Raw genomic sequence first — 27,264 nt, 5'->3', positions numbered from 1 at the left:
GGCAGCGGCGGCTCTGTCCTGCCCCGGGCCCGGGGAGGTCTCAGCAAGCATCGAGGTAAACAGCGCCGAGCCGAGCCGCGTCCGGGCGCTTTGTCGTCTCGGATGAGCTCAACAGGATGCCGAGTGGCGCTGGCGCTGCGGGGAGAGCGGCAGCACGGGGCCTCGTAATTGCTTTCCTAGAAAACCACCTCTCCGGGCTTCGGCGCTTGGAGCCGGAGCGCCAGGAGCGCTGGCGCCGCGGCCTTCCTCCCTAAGTGGCATCTCGAGAGCCTTAATTACTTCTCCGGAGCGGCAGCGCTCGCGGGCCCGCTGCTGGGGCGGTTCCCGGGGCCCAGGGACGTTGCCCTTCCCGCCGCCCCCCGGAGCGCACGCGCTCGCCGAGCCCCCAAACCCGACCGGAGCCCGGGGGCTCGCGCTCCCCCGTCCGGCAGCAGCGGCCGGGTCCCCGGGGGTTCGCTACAGCCGCCGCCGCAGGAGCCCCGGGAGCCGCCTCCGGGCACCGCGGGCCCCTGCCCTCCCGCAGCGCCCGCCAAGCTGCGGGAGACGGGCGAGCGCGTCCCGGCGCCCGCGGGAGCTGAGGAGCTGCTTGGGGAGCGTCGTCTCGTCCGAGGGGGAATGTCCACAGGAAAGCTCCGCTTCCAGCCCGTTACTGATGGCTAAAAACAAACCTAGTAAACACTCGGCGTCAGCAGCCAAAACACATTAACTCTCGGGCAAAAGCTGTTTGTCCCCACCACGCTGCTCACCCAGCCGGGAACGAAGCGCGCGGGTCTCTGCTTGCTGGAAAACACGGGGAAGCGCCATCCGGGCTGGGGCTGCAACGCGAACCCGGGCGCGGCGCTGCGCCCCGGCGCCAGGGATGCCGCGGCCCGGCCGGGGCTGCCGGCGGGAGCTTTCCGCGCTCCTCGCGCGCGCAGGTCCACGGCGCGGGGGGCGGTGGGTGCTGCTGCGCCCGGCGCGTCTGTTCCCCGGCGGCTGCAGCGGGGTTGCCAAGGTTACCCCTCGCTCCGAGCGCTCCGGCGCTGGTAAACAGGCGCCGCCGGGTCATCCCGGCCCCCGGGGGCGGCCGGGCCCTGCATCCCGCGGAGCCGGAGCCGGCGAGGCCGCGCGTCGCCCCGGGGCCGTTTCCGCCAGGCAGAGCCGAGGTTCCCCTTCACCCCCGGGAGCCAACGCGGCAGCTGGGAGCAGCAAAGCAAGAGCAGCCCCGAAACAGCTCCCGGGAAGGGCTCTGGCATCGCCCGGGCCGCCCCAGGCTACTGGCAGCCACGGAGCCGCGTGGAGCCAGCGCGGTCCGCTGGCGGGATCAGGGGAGGGAGAGGAGCCGCCCGCGGCAGCGACGGCCGGCGCCGCGGGACCGGCAGCGCGCGGCGCCCAGGGCGCGGGGGGAACCACGCCGCTGGGAGCGAAACGCGGGAGAGCCCACCCGAGGAATCACCCTGCCGCAGGCCGGCGCGGACCCCCAGGGTCCCCTCCCGGCCCCGGCAGCTGGCCGATCCCCTCCGCGGGGCCATGCCCTCCCCGGCGCGCGAGCGGCGGCGGCCCAAGCCGCTTAGCCGCCTTTGGAAACCCCTAATCCGCGAGCATCCGACACGGACGCCGGGGCCGGGCCCTTCCCCGCTGAGCTGCCTCGGAGAGGAGCCGGCAGCGGGAAGCAGCGCAGCTGCCCCAGTGACCCGCTTCCAGAGCCACCAACAGCCGGCGGCCCGGCCCCGGCCCCGGCTCTGCTGGCGGCGGCGCTTCCTCGGGGCGGGGAGGCTCGGGCGGCCGTGCGCAGCCCGGCCCCCAGCACGGAGAAGCCGTGCAGCAGCGCGCTTTGCTGGGGCTCCCCGGGCAGGTGCCCCGGCATCAAGTCCGCCTGCATCCAAAACTGCAAACCACGTGATTGACCTCGTGCTGACGGAAGACGCCGCTTCCTGCAAGCTTCCTGCGCGCCAGCCTCGCGCGCGGGCCGAGAGCACCCTGCGCTGCCGCGGGCTCCGCGCACCGCTGGGAGCTGCGTGCTCACCGCCGGGGAGGGGAAGCTGCTGGGAGGCCGCAGCTGCCAGGACAGAGCCGCTCGCAGCTCCAGCGGAGGCTCGTTCGCAGTTGCTGGGGCCCTGGGCTGCGCGGGGTCGGGGGCCCAGCTGGGACGCGCGGCTGGAGGGGCGCATGGGGCGGGGAGAGCAGGGCCAGAGCAGCGCCAGGTCCTGCAGAAGCACCGCTGCACCGCACCAGCCAGCGGCTTCTCGGTGCAAAGCCACCCAGCCCCGAGCCCTCCTGGCTGCGCCAGGTTGAAGTTTGCAAGCTTCGTGTCCTGCTATGCGTCCTCACCGCGGCTGGACTCAAGGCTCTCACGGCCCCGGCCGCTCCGACGCGGCCAGGTAGGATTACGCATGGGCAGGGAGAAAGGAAGGAGCCTGCACTTGCACCTCCAGCTGCTCCGAGACCTCCCAGGCTAGGCGAGTGCAAGAGCCGGGGAGGGTGCAGGGTCCGCGGTGCCACGTGGGACGCGGGTGCCACAGCCGGGCTGGCTCCGAGCAGGGAGCTCCGGCAGCCGCTCGCGCCTGCTGTGCGGCAGGTCACTGCCTTTGCCAACGGCTCCGCTGCCCTGAGCGCTCCAGGTGGCAACGGTTGGGATTAGAGCAGCAGCCTGATTACAGGGCCGGGCCCCGTGGCTAAACCGACCTCGGCGAGCAGGTTCGGAGGGGGCACAGCAGGGCACGCGAGCGCAGGGAGATAAGGAGCCACGTGTCTGCGCCAGCGTGGGATGGGACGCTGCGTTCCCGACAGCGACGGTTACGGCAGCCCCAGGTTTTGCATATCAGTAAGAGGATCCCTTCCTCTGGCGCCTTCCATCGCACGCGGCAGCTGGCAGAGGGGAGCGGGGAGCCCCTGGCGCTGGGCTGGGCAGCGTTCCCCTAGGATCCGGCCCCACGGCCCGAGAGCCCACGCAGCTGCCAGCGCCTCACCGACCCCTCTCCCGCTCCGGCTTCAACCCCTGGCTGCAGCCGGAGAGCAGAAGGGCCCCCGGAGGGTCCTTGGACACCGGAGGGTGAAGCGGAGGGAGGCGAGGGGCCTGGGGCCGCGCTCGCCCCTGCGGCAGGGGTCCACAGCTGCCCCAGAGCTCAAGGGCCATCGCCAGCAGGCGAGAGCTGGAGACCAGCACCGTGAGCTAGCCCAGGGCAGCAGCTCCTGCCGGGGATATGGGGGATTTACTGAGCATAACCTGCAGGAAAAATCCTCCTGCTAATCCTGCCCTGAGGGAGCAATAATCTTTCCCTCTTGGCCTCGCCAGAGCCCCATCGCTGCAGCAGCTCCGCTGACCAGCAGCTCCAGCACGGCAGCTCCAGGGCAAAGGCCCGCAGCAGACGCGGGTGCCCTGCGGCCAGCGCGACCCATCAAGGTGCAGCACCACTGTCGCAGCAGAGCAAGCGCCAGCTGTAGGGCTCTGCCCTGGCCCTCGTGAGCCTCCTGCCACGTTCCCCGCAGCAGGCAGAGCTGCCACTGGGTGCAGGATGCCGTGGATCAAGCGGACGTTACTGGAGGAAACGCATCCCTCTCCACGCCGGGAAACCCTGCCCCTATCACAGCTGAGCCGCAAGCAGGGAGTTTATCCGCTCTCTTTCTCCAGGACCAGACCCTCGTCCAGGCACTGCCCTCTCGCTCGCACCCTCTCCCCGGCGCAGGCCGCCGCTCACACCCCCCGGTTCGTTCAGGTTTGTCAGCGCCTCGAGCGGTCACCGACACGGACCAGGCTCCGGTGCCGGCCGCGTGCTCCCAGCCCCCTTACAGCTCGCAGGAGCAGGTCCCCGGCCCCAGACCGCCTCTGCCCCTCCTGCCGCTCTGCCAGACCCCAAGGGGGTCTCGGACCTGGCCGCAGAGCCAGGGTGGCCCCGTTACCAGCGTTTCTTCCTCCTTCCTAGGGCCAGCCCGGGATGCAGAGGCCGCCTCGCCCCCCCGCGAGGGCCAGGGCGCAGCGCCCAGGCTGCCGCAGGGTGCCGGAGCGCTCGACACCGCTCCGGCGCGTCCCCGCGAGAGGGCAGGCCAGGCCCGCGCTGCAGCCGGCCGCGGAGCCCGCGCCGGCCACGGCCGGGCCCTGCCGCCCCCAGCGCCAGCGCCCCGCCGCAGGGGCTGGGGTGGGACACAGCGCCAGCGAGCCAAGCCAACGTCTGGGGAAGCGTTTGCTGCGGTTCTGCCTCCGTTTCCTCCTCCCCTACCCACCCCCCCCAGCTGCGGCCCCTTCCTCCCCCCGGGAAAGCTGCAAGGGAGAGGCAGCTGTGGTGGAAAATCCCGCTGCAGCTGGAGATGCAGCCGCAAGGAAGCAATGCGGCACCTCCGCGGGAGCCCTCCCCCCCCGCCCCCCGGGCAGAGGAGCCCGGCAGCCGCCCCCGAGCGCACGGCCTCTGCTGCGGCCGGGTCTCGGCCGGGGAGCAGCGCCCCGGGTCCCGGAGAGCCCCTGGCTCCCGCCCCAGCCCCGCGGCAGCCCGGGCCCTGCGCTTAGCTCACCCTAGCACCCTCCCCGCAGGCAGAGGGGTCCCCGACCCCCCCTTTCCCCCACCTCGCAGGCTGCCGCAGAGGGAAGCCTGCGCCGAGCCCCAGCAGCTGCGGCGCGGAGACCAGAGCCTCCCCCACTGGCACCAGAGGTTTCCTTTACGCAAGCAGGGGAGCCAGGCGCTGCTCTCGCCCAGACAGAAACCAGCCCGCGCGCTGCTGCGCCGAGATACAGCCGCTCCCCGCTGCGGGAAGGGGCCCTGCCGCGCTCAGATAAGGGGAGGGCGGCCCGAGACGGGCTGACCCACGTGCCCCAGGCACCAGGACAGGCCTGGGTGCAGACAGCACCAGGGCAGGATGGTTCACAGCAAGCAAACCACAGCACTCTCATCTGCGCCGGCGTTTCGCTGACTGAGGCCACTAGTTCCTGGACAGGGATTAACACAGATGCCGCACGCAGGCGCGGACACAGCTGAATTCACACCTGGGAGAACATGTCACTTTAGAACCTTTATTCTGGAGAAAGTTAAAGCCTGTAGATACAGCAATAAAATATACAAAAAATAAATTTTTTTACAGTATTGAATGTTGCCCAGGACTATGTCGACTGCCGCTGGAGGCAGCTACATGCAGAGCACAGAGGCAGGCAGCGAGTACAGCCCTTGACTCATCCGAGCACCTACCACGTTCAAAGGACTCTCCTGCCTCCGTGGGCGGCTCGGCCCCCTCCCCTGCCCACTCACAGCGAGGGGGGCTGGCCTCGCTCCCCCCGCCCAGGGCCAGGCACAGCTCGCTGGACGGAGCCCACCCACCGCGCTGCCCGCTCGCCCCTGCACGGCTGCACCAGCCCGGCTGCTGCCGCAGGGCCGTGAGCTCACCCCGCGGCTCTTTACTGCACGGTAAAGCCAGTAACACCCTGCGCTCGGGAGCCGCACGCGATAGGAGGCCGACCTGCTCCGCGGCAGCCCACAGCACTGTCACTGGTACAGATGATTTAGCACTTCTCTCCACCCAGAGCCAAATTAAGACATGTCAGAGGCCTGTAAAACCCTGGGCTGTTTCCTAATAAACTATTGCTCTGCTGACGTGACCCACTGCAGTGCCCAGTGAACCAGCCTGGACACAGCCTCAGCACCTGTGGTTCTCGCAGCCCTGCCCTGAGGCACAGGGACAAGCAGAGCACAGTGTGCAACCCTCCCATGCCACCCCACTGCTCCCCACCCTGGGTGGCCAAGCCCCTGGTAATGCAAGGGGCTTCCAGGCGCTGCTGTGGGAGGCAGGCAGCTCCCACTCCGCCTCTCCCTCCCCTTTCTTGCTCATCAGTGTCCAGTTCAGATCAGGGATGGGAACCAAAGCCCAGTGCATGGAAAGGGCCCTCCCCATTTGGAGAAATACAGAACCACAACTTTCACTACGGACAGCTTCCAAACTTTCCTCAACCTTCAGAGTAAGGAAACCTACAACACCCAGAAGATCTGTGTCTAGTGTTGGCTGACAGCAGATTCCTCCTTCTACATATACTCTGCCCTCTTCAATCCTCACCACCTCCTAGCTTAATGCTGACAGCCAACTTCCAACAAAAATGCCATGCGTTGCCCCTGAGAAGCTGCAAATCCACCAAGACATCACAAGCCGTACCAAAGGGAAGAGGGCCAAGCCCGGCCACCCACTGCAGGTCAGGCTGAACCTAGCAGCATCCCACTCCTCCTCAGGGCCTGTTAGGTCTAAATCTGCATAGACAGAGAGAAAAGTGCAATCTTACCCCTGTCACTAGCCTGATCAAGGGGCCAGCCAGTCAGGATGGCCAGCCTGGTTATCCCTAGGTCCCCAAAAGACCAAGAACAGATCCGAGATGCAAATGCTGCATGCTCACAAGCACGTATGGTGTTGGGACACTTCACTGCCCTTCTGCAGGGCACTCCTTGCACTGCAGGGAAACCAGCTGTCCCAGCAGGAGCCCTGGAGCTGCTGGATCCAGCTGGATCTCTCTGCCTGCAGCAGGAAGCTAGTGGCAAGTGCAAGCAGTTACCAAAACTCCCTGCTGGCAGCTGAGCCCAGGCATAGTCCAGCAGAACCATTACCTTCACAAGCCAGGAACATCAGGGCCCATCCACCTCCGAGCTGCTTGCTGGTCCACTTGGCCAAAACCAGGGTCAGCAGAAGGTGCAGAGACAAGATCACCCTGCTGCTCTCAGAGGGCTGGTGGAGAGCCTGCAAGCCAGACCCTCCGCTGTCTCAACATGGGTTATGCAATGCACTGCACTGGGACTGGCCAATCCCCTCTAAGCTACCAGGAGGCAAATCCAGATTCAAAAGATCTTAATGGGCTTTTAGACACTGGCAGTCAGGAAAGCAGCTTTCAAGAGCAGGCAGCACAATGGGCTGCAGAAGCATTTGTAAAAACGGAGGCTGCAATTGGAGGCTGATAGGCACTTGAATGAGCAAAACAATAATAAAAAAGTATGTTACCGAAGGAAATAGAAAAAGATGTAGCCCCCCCCTCCCCCCAAAGAGACAAATGGCACCACCATGGAGAGGTGGTTGTTCACTTGGGTCAAACAAGAAAATTGGTGGCAAGGACCACAGCCCCAGCTCCTCCCAAGGAAAGGCCCAGAGCAAACATGACCTCACAGGGCGAGACTGGGGGAACTATTTGGAGCCAGGAAGCCCAAGTCCTGGGAGGGCCCCAAGAGCACCAGTAGAGCACATCACATTGGTGAAGAAGCACACTCTGGGGTCACCTCCATGTCGAAGGTCAGCGATTCTGCAGGGAGACACAGCGAGAGGTTACAGGGCCTGTGTGCCTGGAGCAACCCTGAGGGGCTGAGTCTTGACCCCTAGAGCTCTGCCTACAGCCAGGCTCTCCCCTCTCAGGCGCTGCAGCCCACTGGACCCACCAAACTGGCCTCCTGCATTGGCCTCTGCTCCCTCGCTGTTATTGCCAAACTGCATGAGCGAGTCCAGGGTACGTGGAGACATTGGCAGGTCAATGGTGTTGCTGAAGGAGGTGCTGTCAGAGGGAGGGAAGGGAACACAGAAACCACGTGAGTCAGATCCTGAGTGCAGCAGTGGTCAGAGCTCTCCAATGCCACTACCACCCCATGAACCTCAAGGCACAGGATAGCCCAGGTCCCTGTATGGGAAAGTATGGGACTTTCTAAAACACAAGGAAAAAACCAAGGAGGGAGGAACATCCATGGTTAGGGCTGGAACCTGGCTCAGACTCCCCTTGTGGTCTCCTTCTATCCAGACTGTGAGCCTCATGGCACAGGGGAAGAATAGTTCAACCTGAGGGGGTCCCAACCACCATAAACAACCAACCAGCAGTGGGGAAGAAACCCCCTCGAGTCAGGCTACACGCACAAACGTGCCCCCTGGGCAGCAGCCCTGTGCTTACAGATACCCTTCCCAGGAACACTCACGGGGTGACACAGATGAACTTGGTCTTCAGGTATGGAGCAGCACCTACAGAGGAAGAGCAGACTTGTCACCAGTTGTCAGAGGAAGAAACTAGCTCTCCTCCCCTCTTCTGGAAGGGCAAAGCCCTGCAGACAGCACACACCCACACAGCAGTTGCCAAGCCCTGACACACCGCTGTGACTTTGCATGGGCTGTGCCAAGGAACACGCTCCCAGGCATTAGTCTCATGCTGCAGCTGGGCCCTCCCACGATCTGCAGCAGGATCCCCCAGCTACCAACAGCTCTTCCACCTCAGAGCTGTCACTGGAGCAACCCCCACGACTTGCCAGCTCGCATGCAAGGGTGGCACCAGAACACAGAAAGTCAACGACTACCTGAGTCTGTAGCTTCAGAATGTTCCTGGCTCTCAGGGCGACAGTACTTCCCAAATGCCTCCTCCTTTGGGATATCCGGATACAGATACACGAGGGGGGACACCAGGATGTTGGTAGCATCCATGATTTTGTAGCCCATGATGATCTCCGCAAATGACATGCTGTTTAGCTGCTGCTTGGTGTAAGGCTCCACAGACTGGATCTGGGTCTTCCCTGTACAAGGAGACTTTTGACACAGGGCAAGACACGTGCATTCCTCAAGCAAAGGCAGAGGCCTTCCTCAAAGGCAGGGGCAAGACAGACCAGCCTGGGATCGTGCTCAGCACAGCAGAGCTGCTGCATGCACTTGAGCTGCAGCAGATCAGCATCAAAGGGCATCAACAGGACACAGGACAGCACAGAGACCTGCCAGGCAGTTTCAGCAGCCTGGAAAACTGCACCATGATAGCAATACATGGGCAGGGGCACCCAGCATGCAGAGGCCAGCAAGAGACACACAGGCTAGTGCTCAAAGACTTAACCCTAGGGAAAAGGCCTGTCAGGACAAGGATAAAGGACAAATATCATTGGTGATGATGCCACAGTCCAAGCCCTGTACAGAGCCAGGAACACTGGCTGAGTAGAGCACCGCACCCAGGGTGCTGGCAGAGGAAAGAGACGCCAACGTACCACCGATATCCTTCTCCACCCAGGTGAAGGTGATACCACCTTCCTTGCTGCTCTCACTGAACCGTAGCAGGAAGGTTCCCGGTGGCTTGGTGCTCAGGATGGCCCGCTCCCGCTCCTTGCTGATGAACCCCATGATGTACCTGGATGGTAAGGAAAAGAACGTGCCAGGGTGGGGGCACACTGGGGCAGCTATTTTAGGGCATGAGCCCTGCCAGTTCTCTGCACTGCACAGTTTCAGGCAGTCACAGGACCCAGCCTCACCACCAGCAGAGCTTTTAGACATTCCCAGGTGCCAGGAAGGGTTTTTGCTCTGAACCAACCAACAGGGCCTGGGCCAAAGAGGCATCCCAGGAAAGCCCACTGATTGCACCTGGAACAAGGCAACCCCAATTGCCTCGGGACAGGGTTAACGGGACTCCTCCCAAGGGGTCACCAGACCGACACCAGGTGAGGCTCACCCTTCATTCCACAGCGCCAGGATGTATTTCTTCACCAGGTCAATAATGTTGTCCAGCCAGACCCAGAAAGAGAAGCCTTTACCAGCCATGTTCTCCTGAGGAAGAGTGCAGAGAGGCTGTGAATGCAGCTTGGATAGCTGACAGCAAAGGGAAAACACTCTGCAGGAAAGGGGAATTATACCTTGCAGAACTTGGCCCAGGTGATTTGACAGCCGGAGTAATTCACCCCTGGCCCTGGCAGAGAAAGACAGGAGCATCAACATCTGAATAGAGCTGATCTTCCTCAGACACCATTCTACACAGCAACCCAAGTTTGCAGTGTTTCAGGGAAACCTAGCAATTAAAAAGTAAAGCTCCCTTCCCAAAGCATGCAAGCTTATTACTGTGTTGCACTTACAAATGGTTCTCATGGAAGCCACCCCAAGGATGGCTACAGACAGCAGGGGTAGAGCAGGACACCCGGGACAGTGGTTACCTAGAAGTTTTTCTGCCAGTGTTGTCAGCTGCTCGATGCTGAGACCACGCTTGGTGGTGGAGGAGAACTGCCAGCTCAGCACCTCTGCCACCTGGTCCCATGTCCCAATGGGGGGCTTGGTGAAAAAGTTCACGTTCTGCACAAGGAAATACACAGCCCTGAGCAGGACATTGGACCTAGGTGAGGGCCAGATCCTAACCTAGCCCTCTTGCCACTGCTGGGCTAGTTTTCCTCATCATTTTTCTCTCTGCCTGTAGCTTGGCAGCTGGGGGCATCTGGCCCCAAAGCCTGTACCGCATCTCTGCTGTCTGCCCCCACAGCTCCAGGCCCTACCTTAGGGTTGTTGGTCAGCATGTTGTACCACAGGATGGATGCCCAGGCATTGGGCATCTGGCAGATGTTCGAGATGACCACAACCGGCAGTGAGTGGGTCTGCAAAGACAGGACATGACCATGGGCTGGGACATCTCACAGGGCCCTAAACTGCCCCACAGGACAGCAAGCCTTAGTCACCAAGTGCCTCCCACCCCATTTTCTGTGCAATGTGGCCTGTACACAGGAAGGCACAGACACACTGCAATGGCCCACTGCACCCCTCCAGCCAAGAGCCTCCCCAAGCCCGCAGCTCTCTCAGGGCGCACAATCGGCAGCTGGTCATGCTCCCTGCTTCTTCCCAGTAGGCCTTCTCCAGCCAGTCCAGAAGAACAGACGTGTCCAGCACAAGCCAAGGCCACAGCTCAGCCAGGCCCACAGACAGACACAACTCTTCTATTTCTTCTCTCGGATAAAGAGATGTCCTCAGAGATGCTTCCTCTGTACCCAAGCCTGGCTCACTGCAGAGAAGGGCAGCTAGTCCACAACTCACCTCCAGGTCAATCTTCAGCCCCTGGTGATAAACCTCTGTCTCAAAGGTGATGAGGTGCAGCTCCTCAGTGACTATCAGTGAGGCCTAGAGTGGAAGAGGATGCAGTGACCACACTGGAGACACCTGCTCTCAGCCTTTCCCAGGGGATATGGGGCCAGCGCTGCTGCTAAGGTCTCTGCTGCTAATCTAGCAGCTGCCAACACATCAGATCACGTCTGTGAGCGCCCTCTCTGAAGGCAATGTCCCCACTTCCTTTTTCTGTGGTTTAACTGCTTGACATGGAATGAGATTCAATGCTGGCAGACAACAGGAGATTGCTAGGGGTGCTCCATCAAGAGCTATCAAGCAAAGATCCTGGCAGGCTCTCCTAATCAGGAGCCCCTTCCCCAGTACTGCCCTGGCTCAGCACTTACATCGCAGTTGGCTCTTCCTCCATTGCCACATCGCTGCTCCCGCAGCGTCTGCAAAGAGAAGAAACAGGCTATAGCAACACCTTAGGCACAAGGCCTTAATAAAAACAGCCCTAAGAGCTCACTGTACCCACCAGGTGCTTGAACTCTGCTGAGAGGCTGCCGTTGTTCGACTCTTCCATGTTCATCACCTTGGTATTTGTCCCCAGAATGTTAAACTTCCGGGACCTTGAAAGAGCAAGACAATGTGGTTGACAGTGTTCCTCAGAGCTAACACATGGCAAAATATGCGCCAGGATTATAAAGAGACAAGAAGCAACATTCCACTTACCCCCTAAGGGCAGCAACATCACCAGAGTCTCTATGAAAGGGGAGAGAGAGAGAGAGAGAGCACAGAGTCAAGGTGCTAGCCTTCCCACATGGACACAGAGAAGCAGCAAAATGCAGTACCAAAGGAACTGGTGAGCAGAACTGACAGCACTGCAACACCAGAGTCCCACAGGCCCCAAAGGTTGTGCCTCACACTTGACGCTGAACCCTGGAATCTACTGCTACCCTGCACAGGATCCTGCTACTCCCCTTCTGCTCAGGGTCATGCTGGCAACAGGGACCTGATGGCAGCAGGATTAGCCCAGGGAGCAAGTCCCATCCCAGACACTCCATCCACTAGCCACCAGGATCACAGAACTCACTTGTCAATGCAGACTTTAATTTTCAGCTGATAGTTCAGCTCTGGAAACTTGACCAATAACCTGCAAAGAGTCAGGAGATGCGCAAGTGAGCACAAACATCCCGCACACACAAAGAGCTCAAATTAAAAACAGAACCTGGCATGAACTGCAGAAGAGATTGGGGTTGGATGAATAGCAATGCTGTATGCATGCCCAGTCTGGCAGCACCGTGGTTCACCCCACACAGTCCACTGGGACACAGCATTACACAGTTCATCCGGCCTCCCTGAATCACTCTGCAGGCAGGACTGTAATATGTCAGCCCCAACACTGTCCCCAGAACAGGGGAGGCATTAATGCTCTTGTGAGTCCCCCTTCAGCAGAACCTTTCAGCTGTTGACTGCTGCCCACATCATGAAGAGATATCTGCTCTAAATGAGCACCATCTGCATGGCTCTGTCGCCAGATACTTCTGCATGTGAAGAGGGCAACTGGGGCACAGCTGGGACGTGAACATGCTCCAGGGCAGAGCTCAGCATCAGAACAGGAGCAGCTCTCTGCAGAGGATCATGAGGGACACAGACCAGCTGAGAGGCAGCTGGCCAGGAAAGCACTGACGCTTCCTGCCTCCCACCCCCACGGCAGGATTTACCAGAACCCTGGCTGCCTCCAGGAATGCAGCAGATCCCCAGCCAGCAATCACCGTAACTGCACTGAGTCACCCGTCTGCACACCAGCAGAGCCAACCTGCAGGGATTTATTCCCTCCTAACATTCCCCAGATAAGCCAGATGTTGCATCCACACCAGTGTTTCCTTTGGAGAAAGCTCCTAGTTTCCCCACTGCACAGCTCCGTTCCCACAGCCACCGCACAGACTGCAGGGGTCAGCCACACACCTGACTTTGGTGGTGAACTGCACGCCGGTTTTGATGACCAAGGGCCGGTCAGGGTGCATTGGCATGCAGGGCTGCCTCTCCACGACAAAAGCACTGCAGGGAGAAAGCACAATGGACCACAGCGACATCTCAGACCCCATCTCAGCACAGTGACTGCTCACGCCTCCCCACACTCCCTGTAATCCAGGAACTGCTGATAGCTCCCTCCCAGCCGTCAGCACCTTTTCATCAGATTCCTGAACAGCTCTACAATCCGTTCCTCCAGCATGGGCCGGTGTTGGACAATGGGATCACCCTTGTAGGATACTTTCTGCTGGAGCTCCTCCAGCTTTTTGATCTGCTGCCGGGTCTGTAGCTGTGATTCCGCCAGAGAGGTTATCCTAGGGGAGGCAGGAAGGACCCGTGTTAGCTCTGGCTGACAAGCCACGCACCCCTGCATTGTCTCGGACTACCAGAGTCCTTCTCTTCCCTCACTGGTGTGTAAGAAGAGAATCTCTACACCAGACCAACAGAGAACAGAATGGTCTGTGCTCCCAACTCACTTTATTTCTTTAGACCATGAACTAAAAAATAAATCTGCCTGCACCTGAGTTCTGTAGAAAAACACCTGCCAAAGGCTTGCAAACAACCATGCAGTAACAGGAACTCCTTACAGCAGCCTTGGAAATCCCACAGGTCTGAGGCTAGTAACTCCTGCCACAGTGCCCACTATTCAGGACCTGTCTGACTAGTGGATTACATTTATGCTTGCGGACATCAGTGGCCATTTTGTAGGACATTCCCAGAGACAGAGAGATCATTCCCATTGCAGGTGCTTGGATGCGGCCTCTCGAGGGCCTGACGCAACTCCTAGCCAGCTTCCTTACCAGTTCTCCAGTCGGTCAAGGCAGATATTGGGTGGGCCGCCAATGCAGGCAATTTGCTGCCGTCTTTTCCAGTCTGCCAGCTCCTCATCTGCAAGCATCTTCTGCACGTATTCCATGGCTGACAACAGCCCAGCCAGCTCACTCACAATACCCTACGAAGAAAGAAACCAGGACCCTCAGCACACTCTGACTCTCTTCAAGATCTACAAGTTTCACAGAAAGAAAGAGGTCACCGAGGGCTGCACTTTCGGTGCTCTTCTCAGACCTGGCCACGTACGAGCACCAAACCCATATCCCAGAGAGAGGGCACCTCTGCACCACAGAGGCGTCTGGAGGGCTAGTCACTCGTGAGTGCATGCAAGCTATACCCTTCGCATTTGGTCCAGTGCCGTGAGCATCTGCTCCAACTGCTGCATTTTCTGTCGGGTCACTGACTGATTGTTTCCATTCAGATCCTGCATGTCTGCACAGAGAGGAAAGAGTTTCAGCCAAGCATGGACTCTTGCCTCCCAAGGATCACACAAACAGGAGACTTCCTTAGCCAATTGAAAAGAAGCAGGCATCCTAGAAAGCTGACAATTGTTAAGCAGCAATCTCTCACAGCCTCTGCCACCACAGCTTCCAAGCCTCTTGCTGGCTTTAGTACATGCACAGCAGGGATATCACTTCTACACATGCCAGTTCTCTATTCACACCCAAACAAACAGAGCTCTGTTTCAGCTCCCCTGGAGTCCCTATCAGTGGCAGAAACAAAAACAAGGTTTCTCCAATTGCCATGCAAATGCCCTGAGCCTAAGCTTCTTTTTTTTGCTTGGAAGGGTACACTGTGAGGGCTGGAACACACCCTCCAGCACATTTCCTTACAGGAAGGCACTACGATTTGCCAGAAGATAATGAACTTCCATTACCTCCTTGGCTTTTCAAAGTCTTGTAGTTGAAATCAAAATCATCTTGGAGATTCTCCACCACTTTCATCTTTTGCTCCAGGTCCTGCAAGGCCAGAAATGCAGATTTGTTCAAAGTGCTAAATCATCACAGTGCTCCTAGTAGCCATGGGGAAAGGAGAAGATGCCTAGGGAGCACACACATACCTGTACCCTCTTCCTCACATCCTGCAGATGCTGCTCCAGCATTTGCTGCTTTTCCGTCACTACAGCTGCTGTTGGATGTGTTGCCTGTCCCCCTTGCTGCAGAAAAGACAAGAAGGACTTAGAACAGGGCCTAGGAACCCAATACCCCCTCCCACCCTGAGCAGGTTTTTGCAGAGAACCTTCACTTGCTCACTATCAAAAGGCAGTGCAGCTAGTTGCTCACTTGCGGCATTAGCTACAGGACTGCATACCAACGCACACAGTGCAGGGCACACCAGGCTCAAGGGGTGAAATTCCCCAAGACAGCAGACATACAGGAGAGATGAATGCACACCAGAAAAAACAGCCATCCCAGGTAGAGAGCACAGAGGGTACATTCTGGCAGAAAGCAGTTGCTGCCTATACAGTAGGAGGTAAGTTACCAATCACTGCAACTCAACCATCTCCTTCAGCACAAAAGATCCATCATTACTGAATGAAGCAAGCAAGGTGCTTCAGACTGCAACTTCTTCCCAGCACTGAGGACCTGCACAGCACTGCCAGGCAGCCAGAAGGAAAGGGTCACCCCAGCACACCATCTGCTCATGAGCCACTTACTTGGGCTGCAGTTGCAGCTGTCTGAAGGAGCCGGGACTCTTCCCACAAGCAGCGAGCCACGATACGGGCTATTTCCATTGGCTTCTCTAGGTATCTGCTCTGTAAAACAGCCAAACCCTGAAAGTTAGCAGGTAAAATGCAACTTCTGGGATTTTCAGATCCTTTAAGGCTGCAGTTTGAACTGTGCAGATGAAGCTGTTAGAACTGCACAGGCTCCTCCTGCCAAACTAATTTTTAAAAATAAAATGGGTGCTTCCTGCCCCACCTGCAGAAACTGCTTGATCCGTCGCAGGTTGTGCTGGTACAGTACATTGGACTCCTGCAGGAAGCGGCTGTACTGCTGGTCGATCTCTCCCAGCAAGTTGTGGAACACCAGCGTGGCATGCGACTCCTTGCTGGCAGCATACGCCCTGCAGAACACAAGAGTCCTGGGCATCCAGCACAGACTAAAGGAGCAAGGCAGTGTGACAGGCAGCACTGCAGACAGTGGGCAGCTCTGTTCAGACCCCCCATCCCCATGTACCACTTAACACCTCAGCAGTCTTCCCAGCCAGAACAAGGATCAGAGCAGGCCTGCACTTCCTCAACTAACATCAAGAAACTGAGCTATTACTGCAATCTGCAACCAAGCTTTCCCCACTAAAACTGACTGCTTTTCCTAGAGTGTGCACAGAAGCTCCACTGAGCTCAGCCAGACATGCAGCCATCAGATCGTTCACACAAGGGCAGGTGATAGAGATGTTTTAGGCTTACGCTTCAGCTCTGGCTTTAAGCCAGGCAGACAGCGCACACAATCTCCTTATCAGTCTCACGTGCTGTCTGAAAATGATCCAAGAGCAAGTGTTCCATTTCAACCTCATTAACAATAGAGGACAGTGTAAATCAACCCTAGATGTGAACACCTTTGCTTTGGATCATCTCCTTTTCAAGATCTGAAGTTTGACACTGCATGCACAGACTTCTGCTCCCTTTCACATCATACTTAAAAGTCTCACAGGGAACCAGAGTAAGGAAGAATAGATCTGCAAGACCAAGAGCCTAGAGAAACAGATACAGCCCCGCCAAACTTCTCTGGCACCCACTATCATCCCAACCCTTCTGTAGAGCAGAGCTCAAGGGTCCAAAGGAACAAGACTAGTAATCTACAGTCAATCCTCTCATTGGGAAACAAACACTGGAAAATCCCTGCTCATCCTAAGCATCAAAGGACAGCCCTTTCCCTAAAACACAAGGGTGAGTGTCCCAAGCAAAGTCTACATGCCACAGCCTTGCATGGCCTTACCAGTCCTGGCTCTCAATCCAGGGAGCCAAGAACTGTCGGAGCTCCATAGGAAAGCTGTCACTGTAGAGCTGGTGGAGCTGCTCCAAGTACCGAGTGTCAAGCTGCTGCAGCTGGTTCCACTGCGCCATCCTGGCCGGCTCCGGAAACCTGGCAGGACAAGCACACACATGGGTGAGAGCAGCAGTTGCTGTGGGCACCCTGCGAGACCCCACAGGGCTGCGGATGCCGAGTTGTGCATTGCCAGCACAGCAGCAGCAGCTGAGAAGGCTCCCTTCCTTGCACCATGTCCGCTGCTGGTGGGGACTGCTTCCCCACATGGTGTCATTACAGGTGCAGAACTCCAGCACGGTGTCTGCAGCTCAGGCCTCCTACAGCTCACCTGCCTCGGCGTAGCTGGGATCAGTGACAGGCTGGCAGCCTCAGAGCCAGCTTTTAGGGGAGGAGCTCAAAGCCTGTGGGCATGCTGGCACCAGCCGGTATTCCTGGGCAAGCAGCAGAGGCTCGTAGCTCTGGATTTACCCTTGGCAGGGGTAGACTCAAATCAAAAGGCAGCAAGAGGGGTTGTCTTGCTACACTCCCCACTGCTCAATACCCAGCTTGCAGCTGGGCCTGATCACGTTTGACTCTGATCTACCTGCTTTAATGATCCACAATCGGAAAGGTGCGTGGCTTTGCATCAACCTCAGGAGAGAACAAGTCCACAACTGCTCAGAGCAATAAAGCAACTTAGTTTGAAAGACAAGATTCATCTCATGCTGAGAACCAGAAGGTTTCTGTGATTATCCCTGCAGCACAAGTCCGATATCCACCCAGGAGGCTCAAAGGCCCAGGCACCATGTACTGCAACACAAGCCACTATTGCCTGCCTGACCATTTGAATCACCAAGTCACGAGGAATCCAGCCTGAGCCAGAGGCAAGGCTGGAAAGTTTGTGAAGGCAACGCAAGAATCTCATGTTACAGCATGTGGGGAGCCACAGATCTCCCCTCCAGAGAGTCCCCCACAGTTCACCAACTAGCAGCAGCAGTGCCAGCTGCACAAATGCTGCAAAGCACAAGCCTGTCCCACAGAGTGGCACAGCCACTTGGGAGCCAGTATTACAAGGTCTGAGGACAGCAGCAAGAGACTTGGCCTTCTCACCACAGAAGGACAGAAGTGGTCTTCACCGCCACACCAGCCCAGTAGCTTCCACCTGACACAAAGTAGTTCTGCAAGACTGAGTCACAACTTCTGCTCTCCCTCCAAGGAGGGCTGGTGGGGCTCACACCTGGTGCAGACCAAGTGCACCATGGGTCTGGGCTCACCTGAGCCCATGGCACTCAGCTCCAGAAGAGGTGGCACGAGTCAGGCACGAGTCAGGCATTTCCCACCGAGGACAGGGCTCCTGCCCAACTAGGCCATTTTGCTGGGTGTGCAACTCCAGGCCCATGATCTCATGGAGCTCTCAGACACATCTTCACACACATCAGGAGTGATGAGCCCAGGCCCAGAGTCTTTGGTGATGCCACTCATGTTCAAGAGTTGGTTCCTGTTCAGCAAAACCCTTCCTGAGCTTGCAGAGAGTCCCAGTTAACTGCACAGGGAGCTCCAGTCCAAAGAGACCTAGGACTGGCACCAAATTCTACCTCCAGGCTCAGCTCCCAGAAGATAAGAGCTTCCCCATGACAACAGGCCGTCACCTTTGAGCTCAAAGTGCAAACGCTGCTGTCGTCACTAACACATGGGCCTGTGTCAAGAGAACACAGAACCACAGACCAAAACCACATCATTAGCAAAGTAGTAAGTGCATGCGTATTAGGGGAAGTGTGGGGAAAGAGCCATTCTAGCCGGGGAAGAAAAAGGCCCTTTTCACACCTGTGGTAATTTGCATCCCCAGGCACTAGCCCACCCAAGCCCCTCGAGCTGCAACACTCCAACCAGCACAGCCCCACGACGCCAGCAGATGTGGGGCTGAGTCATGCTTGGTGAAATAACTACCATCTCCTTTTGCAACCTCAACTGCCTATAGAAAATGAACAATAAAGAAACCAGATCAACAAACAAGTGGAGAATCCAGCAGCACTGCTCCATCTCAGGAGACTCAACTCGAAATCAAGCTGAACGTGAGTGTGAGCAGCAGTTTCGGGCCCTAGCCCTCCTTCCCCCGGCTCCCACCCTTCATCCTTGCCAGGGCCAGCTTTCTGAGAACAGCAGCAGAGAGGTTTCATTCCCAGTTGCCTCAGCTGTGAGGCAGAATAAAGTGAGGATTCTGACTCATTTTCTTTTCACCACACAGAGTGAAATTAATGCAAAACATTTGAGATCACAATAGCAGAGCTTGCGCTGGCAGTGGTAGCCTGTGGCCATTTGCAACATATTATAGGCAGTGCAGCAGGCGCAGGATCTAGCTACCAAGCCGAACTTTATCCTCTCCCATCCCTGTAGAGGATTTCAGCAGCATAAAAACACAGAGGACTTTGGGAGGCCATAAACCTGCATGACCCAACCCCAGCCCCAACAGGACAGAGGTAGCTGAGGTACTTATAAATTGAGACAGAGATCCCATGACTCAAACAGGCTCACACGTCTTACTTAGGTTTGTTTGCAGACCCACCTCATGTCCCATCCTACAGCCTTCATGCATCTCCTTACACCGCAGGGTCAGGCCAGGCTAAAAGTCTTTTCATACACAACTCCTAATGCCATCAAACCTCTTGTACTAGCTGCCAAGCTCCCAGCACAGGGCAGCATTGAGCACACTTAGCACAGCGAAGGAAGCTCACAGGCTGAATTTTGAAGTTCAGCTTCCATCCGTTTGGCTCTAGCATCACAAAGCACATTTCCCAAGTGCCCAGCTTGAGCAAAATTCTTCAGTCTCCTCAAAAGAGGCATCGTTTTCCAAAACCCTTCTACTTTCTCACTAGGGGACAGAGGGCCTTAGGTCACTAGAGGCAGGTACAAAACTTTAATCTGGTGCCAATTTCTTCCACACGCATGCCCTCCAGCCAGACTGTGTAAATGTCTGTGTCTGCTCCAGGAGGGCAGGGAAGGAGCTGCAGAGCTTACAGTAAGCGCAGAAGGCGGAGACTGCCAGGAAACAACAGAAACAAGGAAGGAGTAATTTTCGAGTTAGCTACTTCTGTATCAATAGAAATCAAACTAAAACTAATGAGGGGACAGCAAGCTGTGCTCAGGAAGCAAAGGCATCGAGCCCTACCAAACACCAACAGAAAAAGTCACTTCCCACAGAAAAATACTTGCTTTTGTGCAAAGGTCATTCCAGCAAGTGACACGTCAGCTTGTGTGTGTTTGGAAATGGCTCAGCAGCCCAGGCACCAGCCTGGCAATGTTGCCAGCCTCGTGGAGAACATGCTGGCACCAAACAGAGCCAGCACCAGCCCACAGAGCCTGGCAAGGACAGGAGTCCCAGGAGTGTCCTGTATTCAATGTGGAGCTGGAGCAAGTCAGTACAAGGTTCCCTCTCAGGTGCTCTGGTCCCAGGACAGCACCAACACGGGAACCTGCTGAAGTTTCTGCAAGAACAAAGTTCTTGCACAGTCGCACCAGTTGCAGAGAAACTGGTGTGAAGGAAATCTGAGTCAACACTTAAATGACAAGCAAAGGTCCAGGAACCCTGCTAGCACTTGAAGGGGTGCTAGCAGAGGTGAAGAGCAGCACCTGGCACCCCAGTAAACACAACAGAGCATCTCCCATTCGCTGAGGAGAGTCAGAGACGGCGGAGAGCTCACACCATCCTCTCAAGACTGGCTTTTTGCCCCCCAGGGAGTCAGGCTGTTCTGACCCTGGACTACAGAATGGCTGGAAGTAGGTGAACACCAAACAGTTGGGCCCCAGGGCCACAGCAAGAACAGCTGCTCCTATTGTCCCTGCTTTCCGCAAGGGCCAAACAGCTGCCATAAGACAAGAGAGGAAGTAACGATGCTGAAATTTCAAAAGCCAGCAGAGCTTCTTCCCCCAGCACACAACAGCCTCCGGGAGCCTGCTGTTTCCCTTGTCTTGGTTGTACAGAGTGTTGTAGATGCTCAACACCAAACAGTGCTGGTCATCCACACAGGACCACAGACATTCAAGAAGTAGAATTTGAAAATGCAGCTGCCAGGAAAGCTTCCACCCTTCACAAGTCCCATACATGTCTGTGGCAAAGACAAATTCACCTCTCCTGGTCCCTCTTCCTCACCAGTGAGCACAGTGCATGCTAAATACCAACATCAGAACTGAGCTGTGGCTGCAAAGCATCCCCAGAAAAACAGCCCCTGGACAAATGCCTGCCAGGGAGAACAACACTGTCCTTTTCTAGTCCCCACACTGCTACCACAGGCAGCCAGAGCACAGCACCAGTCTTAAGCCTTGCCTTGAGCACTGCCTGAGGCCTCCCAGGTACACAAGGCTGTGTGTCTGTGAGAGCTTCTAGCAGCAAAAGAGATGCCCACCAGCATGTTGCCCCGTCCGGGAGCTGCCCACCCACAGCTTCTTTACCAGTCCCCATGCCACAAACCCTCACTTGCTCCAGGAGTCACTGCACAGCACAAAGAGCTGATTTTAACTAGCCGGCTTTCCAAGATCATTCAGTGTGCAGACTGCCTCAGGCTACTGCCATTCGACACTTTCACTATCACTCTAGTCTGATATTTGTTGCACATGGCTCTCTTTCCCAATCTCTTAGGATGCTAATTGTAAGGGGAAAGAAAGGGGAAGTGTCTTGTCATAGACTGAGACACAGGGAAAGGAAAGACACTGGCATTTAACATGGAGTTAAATAGTTTTTCAGAACTTTGTTGCATCATATAGCCCCAGATGACAGAAGCAACACCCACAGGACAGTAGCCTTCAAGAACAATCCTCAATCTTCAGAGAAGACTAGGTGAACAAAACCTGTTTTTACTGAAACAGTAAGTGGAAGAGATGAGCCCTTTTCTGTCAGCACTAAGGGCTATTTCCATAGCATGAATAATGTGGTGCTTCCTAGCTCCAGATGGGCACCCCAGCTCCTCCACAGGGCACAGCGAGATCTCATCCAGAATGTCTCTATCCTGTTTTTCAAAGAAAGAAACTCAAAATATATGGGCCAGGCAAGAGCTGAAAAACTGCAAGTCACTAGGGTGAGTCCCATCTCCCTGCCTGGCCAGTAAGCTCCACCATCTCATTTCCTGTTGCACCACAACCAAGAGACCCCTGGTATGCACCGACCAAAAGCTTAATCATCCCATTAGGAAACTGCAGCTGCTCTTCCAGCCCATCTCCTGTTAGAGAAATCTCCACAGGTCTTTGCAAGGAGCTGAGAATGGGTGCTGCTGGGCAGCTGCTGCAGTGATCAAAATAGAAAGCAAAGCAGAGACCTGCTTCCTGGAATAGCCAGCCCCAGGGCAGCCCAAACATCAGCCCTGGACTCATTCTAGGACACTGCCACATACTGCACAAAGCGGCTCACAGATGGACTTTCCCTACTAGGCGTCACCAAACAAACCAGATTTCACTTAATTCAGTCCTTGACCCCAGCAGACCTTCCATGAAGAAGGTCAGAGCCTGGGTATTTCTGAGTAATATTTGAGCCCAGATCTACAGAGCTCAGAAAGACCAAAAGTAAAATGTTCCCAAGCTACAGTGTGACAGTGGCATTTGAACTAGAATCAGCCACTTCTCACTTCCACAAATAGCTACTGGACAAGCCACCAAGCAAATCTGGGCTTTTGTTCAAGCGCAAGATCCTCCAAGGCTTCCACACCACAGCGCATGCTTGCTGGCTCCAGGAAACAGTCTCCCCATCACGGGCCCCAGAGAAGTATTCTGTCATACCAATCCCTGAAAAACAGAACTCGCACGCACCAAGACATGGGTTGCTCCGCCTCATTCCACCATAAACAACTCTTCACAAGGCCAGCAGCTGAGGAAGTAAAGGAAGTCACGGCAGCCCACGTGCACAAGTACACAGACACACACATGCACGCAAGCACATCAGATCCGCCCTGCTCAGCAGCAGCCTGCAGCCGCCCGTGAGCCGTGACCCGTCCCTGCAGCAACACAAGCCATCTCCATCAGCCACCCCTGTGCCTCACTGGCTCAGTTTTGTTCAGTTCTTGCTTCCCACCTCAGCACATCTCCTAGCACAAGCAGCAGATTGCACCGAGTTTCTACAGCTCCCAGCTGACCAGGAGCCTGATCTGGCAAAACTTCCACACGCTGCTGCAAGAAGACAGGGCCAAGAATAGCCTCAAGATGTGAATTGCTAAAACACAGGCTCGAGGCAACCGAGATAGCTCTGCTGCACTGGGTAGTGCAAGTTCATGCAGCCCCAAGGAAGTGGCAGAATGACAGAGGCCAACCCACAATCGAGTGAAAAGGCAAGGAATGGCTGGGAGTGTTAAATCAGTCAGGAGGCTACTCAAAGCCTCTTCTCTCTCCGGAAGGGTTGGAGAGGAGAAGTTTCTTCCTTTAGTGCAGGATCTAGCTCCAGCTCCTCCCAGAATCAGCAGAAAGTAGCCAGCAGGCCTGAAACACTAATTGTCCTAGAGGAAAGGGGCCCCTTTGACACCCTTTACTGTCAAAATCACCAGCATTTTGTAAGCTTCCATCTAGTTAGCCCCAAAATTTCAAATGGGAGCCTCTCCCTAGCCCAGCACCGCCACCAAGAAGCCTCCCTTGCCTACGTTTGAAGATCTGAGGGTTGAGCCTTTCCGATTCTGCGTGGCTTGTCTGTCTCTGTGGTTAGCCTCGCCTTTCATCTCTGGAACAGAGCCAAAGAACAACTGATGCTACCAGGGCTGAGTATGGCATGATGCAAGCGCTGAGATAAACAAGCTATCCAGAGCTCAAAGCGAAGTTGCTAAAAGTAGCCTGAGAGCTAAAGTTCATCTCTCTCTAGCTCCACTGCAAGGATAGGCCATGAGAGCCAGGACTGAAACCCAACAATTCCTGCTCTGAGGTGTGTACTACCACCAGCAGCTTGGGAGAGCTACTGCATGCTTGAATAGGAGCTCTAAGCTCCTTTCACTTCATCACGGATTGCTTGTCCTGGAAAGCAATCTTAAGACTACCCCAGTGGACCTGTTTGTTTCTGGAACATGCCTGAGAACACATCTTACCCATACCCCAACTTTCGGGGGCTTCACAATAAGCTTCAAAAGCAGCAATGATTCCTAGAGGCAGTGTGTATGGAGTGGAGCCCCTCAAAAATACTGCAGCACTCCTTGCCCTCTGCCACACGAGCCAAGCAGAATGAAGCTTAGTTACCAATAGTTTTGCACAGTTCATATTAACAGATTTACCAGTTGCAAGAGTGTCATGAACTTCTCATGCAAACATAACCAACAATGCTTCAAAGGAACCTCAGCTTTCAAAACAGAAACACTGTGTGGCTGCAATAAAACAAGAACTCTCACTGCCACAAGTTCTACACAACCATCAGGAGGCTCACGAAAAACTGTTTTTTTTTCTAGAATAAGAAAACTAATTACTCCAGGTGAACACAAGAGCAATTTCAAAGAAGCTGTTTATTAAGAGAACTTGGCTCTGCTTCTCTGGAGCATTTTCAGAGACAGCCCTTGAGGATGAAAAATGAAGTAGTGACATAGAAACGTGAGGACATAGAACAGGGTGACACTGTAGGGCAGAGGGAGGCTTCAGGTGATCTCGCAGCCACAGTGCAGAGTTCTTTGGATAAATCTACATGTCACAACTGGCCATTCCCAACTGCAGCTCAGGAGTTCTGCAGGGTCCATCCAGAATGCAACTCCTATTGCAGCAGCTGCTCGTAATGCTATCACCATGGCAGATGATGCCTTCCCGCCTCGACTGGTAGTGACCAGGCCCCAACTACACACTCCTTCTATCCTCTACCACTTTGGCTACAGCAATTCTGACATATCCAAGGAAAACAGCAGAAGGGACTTAACTGGGCACTAAACCTGACAGCAATCAAAGATTCAGGATGGAAACTGAGGTTAATTGCTCCAATATGCACACACGCAGGGCCTTTCTTGAGAGCTGTCCTAGGACAACATAACCTCCCCTCTGGGCAAAGGGCCCTATGACACTGCCTCTGCTCCAGGTGCACAGCACCTGCCTTTGGCCACGTGCTCTCTCACAGGCACACAGCAACACACAGACGAAATACGGAACAAGAGCTGAGTACACACACACGTCTTCCTAGGGAAAGCAATGCAGGATGATGTTGTACTGAGCAACACATGAATGGAAAGTTAACGAGCAGAGCAGAGGACCCTCAGCAAGCAGGAGAGGTAGGCAGAGCTGACTGTCCCTGCAGAGCACTCAGGCAGTTCTGCCACAGAGTTCAAATATTCACCCGAGATACGCACCCTGATAACGCTGCTCTGGACCCTCTTTGCTGCTCTTCACCATTGCATCTTACTTCTTGCAAGAACAACTATTAAACCATAACTTGGCACAGGCAAAAGATCCCAAGCAAGATATTTTTGAGCAGCTATAGTCAAGGGATGGGTAAAGTTGCAACCTGAGTTCACAGCTCTATTAGAAATATGAATCGGTTCTTTAAGGTTTTTGTCTGATCAGGCACAGAACCCTCCCCATTTAAGCTTTTAGTCTGAATTAGAAGTCCTTTCAACAGCATGAAAATTTTACCTCAGCATGTGGCACAGGAGCACCATCACTGAGAAATCCATGACTATCTGTCCCAAATCCTCATTCAGGTGTTCCAAGATTCATGAGCCAAGGGCTATTTTGTGGTTAAAAACCCTGAAGGTGCACACACTTTGTGAAACTTCAACATCTGGGGTCATTAAAACATATCAGACTTCAGCTCCTCTATTTCTGCCCTGCTAGACCAGACATTTTCCCCTCTGAACAGCTGATTTAGGCTTTGAACCTTCTGTCAGATTCTGACACAGTGCAAGTGTGCTTATTAACCAACTCATCTCTGCATCTGTACTTCGAGAGCAGGGATTGTACATGCAACGAAGTCCATGTTTCAATAGCTTAGAGTCAGTTTGGTTATCAGCAGGTCATTAGCTTCTAGTAGCCCCACCACTGTCCATCAAGAATTTCCTCTGAACTTACTGGAAACTGTGGGAAGGGAACAAACCCCACCAGCAACTGTAACACCAGAGGACAATGTTAAACACTACCTCGGTAATTACGATTCCCTCGAGCAGACGGGTAACGCCTTCACGTGCTGCTGAGGCACCAGTCACAGACCCTTTTCCTGCAGCCTGAACATCCCAAGACAGCCACAGATTGAGACACAGAAACTTGGTAACAGCTCACAACACAAGTGAAACTGCCCGGCGTCCGCACAGCCAGCCTGCGGGGCTGCACCACACAAACACGCCTGGCAACAGAAATCAAGACTTCAAACCCACAGGAGGCTCAGGGCACAAGGGGAGTCTCTCCGGAAAAGACTTCTGCTTGTGGACGGGGCCAGGCTGCGCTCACCTGCCTCCGCTCAGCCACATCCTGGCCGCACAGAGAATCCTGCAGGCTGGAGCAGCCCTCCGGAGCAGAGCCGCGCCCGTCCCGCCGAGGCCGCGAACACGGCGCGGCTCCCGGGTCCTCTGGCCCTCGGCGGCAGCGGGAGCCGTGCCCACCGCCCCCGGTGCCGCTCGGCGGAGCTCAGCCCCGAACAGAAGGCGCCGCGGGCCCAGCTCCGAGCCAGCACCAGGCCCTGGCACCCAGGGGCCCTGGCAGCCCGCACCAGCCCGGCACCCCGCGGGCCCCCCGCACCCCGCGGGCCCCCAGCACCCGCCCCGCACCCGCCCAGCACCCCGCGGGCCCCCCGCGAGCCCCCCGCACCCGCCGCCCGGGGGCTGGGCAGCACCCCGGGCCCCCGGGGACAGCCGGCACCAGGCCTCAGCACCCGGGGCCCGGGCACCCCGCCAGCGCCGACCCGGCACCCCGCGGCCCCGGCAGCCGAGGCACAACCAGCACCCCCGGCACCAGAGGGGGGCGCCCCCGGCGCCCCGGCCCCCCGCCCGCGCTCACCGGCGGTCCCGGGGGCGGCGGCGGCTGCCGGTGCCGGCGGCCAGCGGGGTCCGGACCCTGCCCGAGTGACGAGAAACCTGCTGCCCGGCCGGCCCCACCCCCCCCCTCACGTCACGGCGGGGCCGGCCAATGGCGACGCCGCGGCCCCGCTGGCTCGCGAGGGACGGGCCCTCGCGGCCAATCAGCGCGGCCAGCCCCGCGGCCCGTCACCGCTCGCGGCGGCGCGGCGGGGGGGGCGCGGGGGGAGCGGGGGTTGGGCGCCCCGTGCCGGCTGTTCCCGGACCGCGCCGCCCTCCCGCCGCAGGGCGGCGCTGGGGAGGGACAGCGACGCGGCCGCGGCGCGGCGGGAGGGACAGCGACTGCCGGGAATGGCCGTGCGGGAAACCCAGCTGAGTTCCGGGCAGCGCGGTGACGTCAGCGCGGCCGGGGCCGCCGCGGCCGCCGCCTCTTAAAGGGGCAAGGGCAGCCCGAGCCGCGCCCCGCGTGGGGCCCAGCGCCAGCCGCGCCCCGGCGCCGCGGCCCCCCCGCCGGACCCCCCGCCCCCCGGCCCCGATGCAACACGCTGCACGCTTGTCCTTTTAGAAAAGAGACTTTATTAGTTGAGCTGCTCACCAGGATGCAGTCGTAGAAAACGGTTAAAGCTCTGTCGAAGCCCCCGCCGCCCCGGCCGCCCGCCCGGCCCCGGCCCCGGCGTGCGCTCGCCCCGCGGCCTCGGCTCCGCTCGCTCCGGGCTCCGCTCCTGCGCAAGACAAAACGCGGCGGTGAAAAC

At 57.0% G+C, this 27,264-nt stretch overlaps 1 protein-coding gene across 2 annotated transcripts; it reads right to left on the bottom strand.

The window, feature by feature from the left end:
- Positions 1-4,967: 4,967 nt before the first annotated feature.
- STAT3 (signal transducer and activator of transcription 3) lies at positions 4,968-26,590 on the bottom strand. 2 transcript variants are annotated; one of them, XM_062595913.1, is made up of 24 exons: positions 26,496-26,590; positions 16,545-16,691; positions 15,528-15,672; positions 15,263-15,361; positions 14,666-14,761; positions 14,483-14,564; positions 13,943-14,037; positions 13,575-13,726; positions 12,930-13,088; positions 12,709-12,801; positions 11,834-11,893; positions 11,473-11,502; positions 11,276-11,369; positions 11,145-11,192; positions 10,732-10,815; positions 10,200-10,298; positions 9,867-10,002; positions 9,573-9,625; positions 9,392-9,486; positions 8,934-9,073; positions 8,262-8,477; positions 7,893-7,935; positions 7,368-7,480; positions 4,968-7,234 (listed from the first exon to the last, which is right to left on the bottom strand). In XM_062595913.1, exons 2-24 carry the CDS (start codon positions 16,670-16,672, stop codon positions 7,179-7,181), a joined length of 2,316 nt encoding a protein of 771 aa, XP_062451897.1. In that variant the 5' UTR covers positions 16,673-16,691; positions 26,496-26,590; the 3' UTR covers positions 4,968-7,178. The 2 variants fall into 2 exon arrangements, with proteins under 2 accessions (XP_062451897.1, XP_062451898.1); XM_062595914.1 differs by having other exon boundaries at positions 8,265-8,477.
- Positions 26,591-27,264: the final 674 nt, after the last annotated feature.

The sequence above is a fragment of the Rhea pennata genome, chromosome 26, assembly GCF_028389875.1.
Source record: "Rhea pennata isolate bPtePen1 chromosome 26, bPtePen1.pri, whole genome shotgun sequence".
NCBI lineage: Eukaryota > Metazoa > Chordata > Aves > Rheiformes > Rheidae > Rhea > Rhea pennata.
This window is presented reverse-complemented; position numbering and strand designations above follow the sequence as displayed.

What these genes read in the sequence shown, in the direction of transcription:
- STAT3 (XM_062595913.1), bottom strand. Translation starts at nt 16,672, where the DNA reads ATGGCGCAGTGGAACCAGCTGCAGCAGCTTGACACTCGGTACTTGGAG. An exon ending in CTTGACCGACTGGAGAACTG is followed by an intron (nt 13,089 to 13,574) that starts GTAAGGAAGCTG and finishes TGCCTCCCCTAG; the next exon opens with GATAACCTCTCTGGCGGAAT. An exon ending in ATTAAAGTCTGCATTGACAA is followed by an intron (nt 11,503 to 11,833) that starts GTGAGTTCTGTG and finishes CCCCTTTCATAG; the next exon opens with AGACTCTGGTGATGTTGCTG.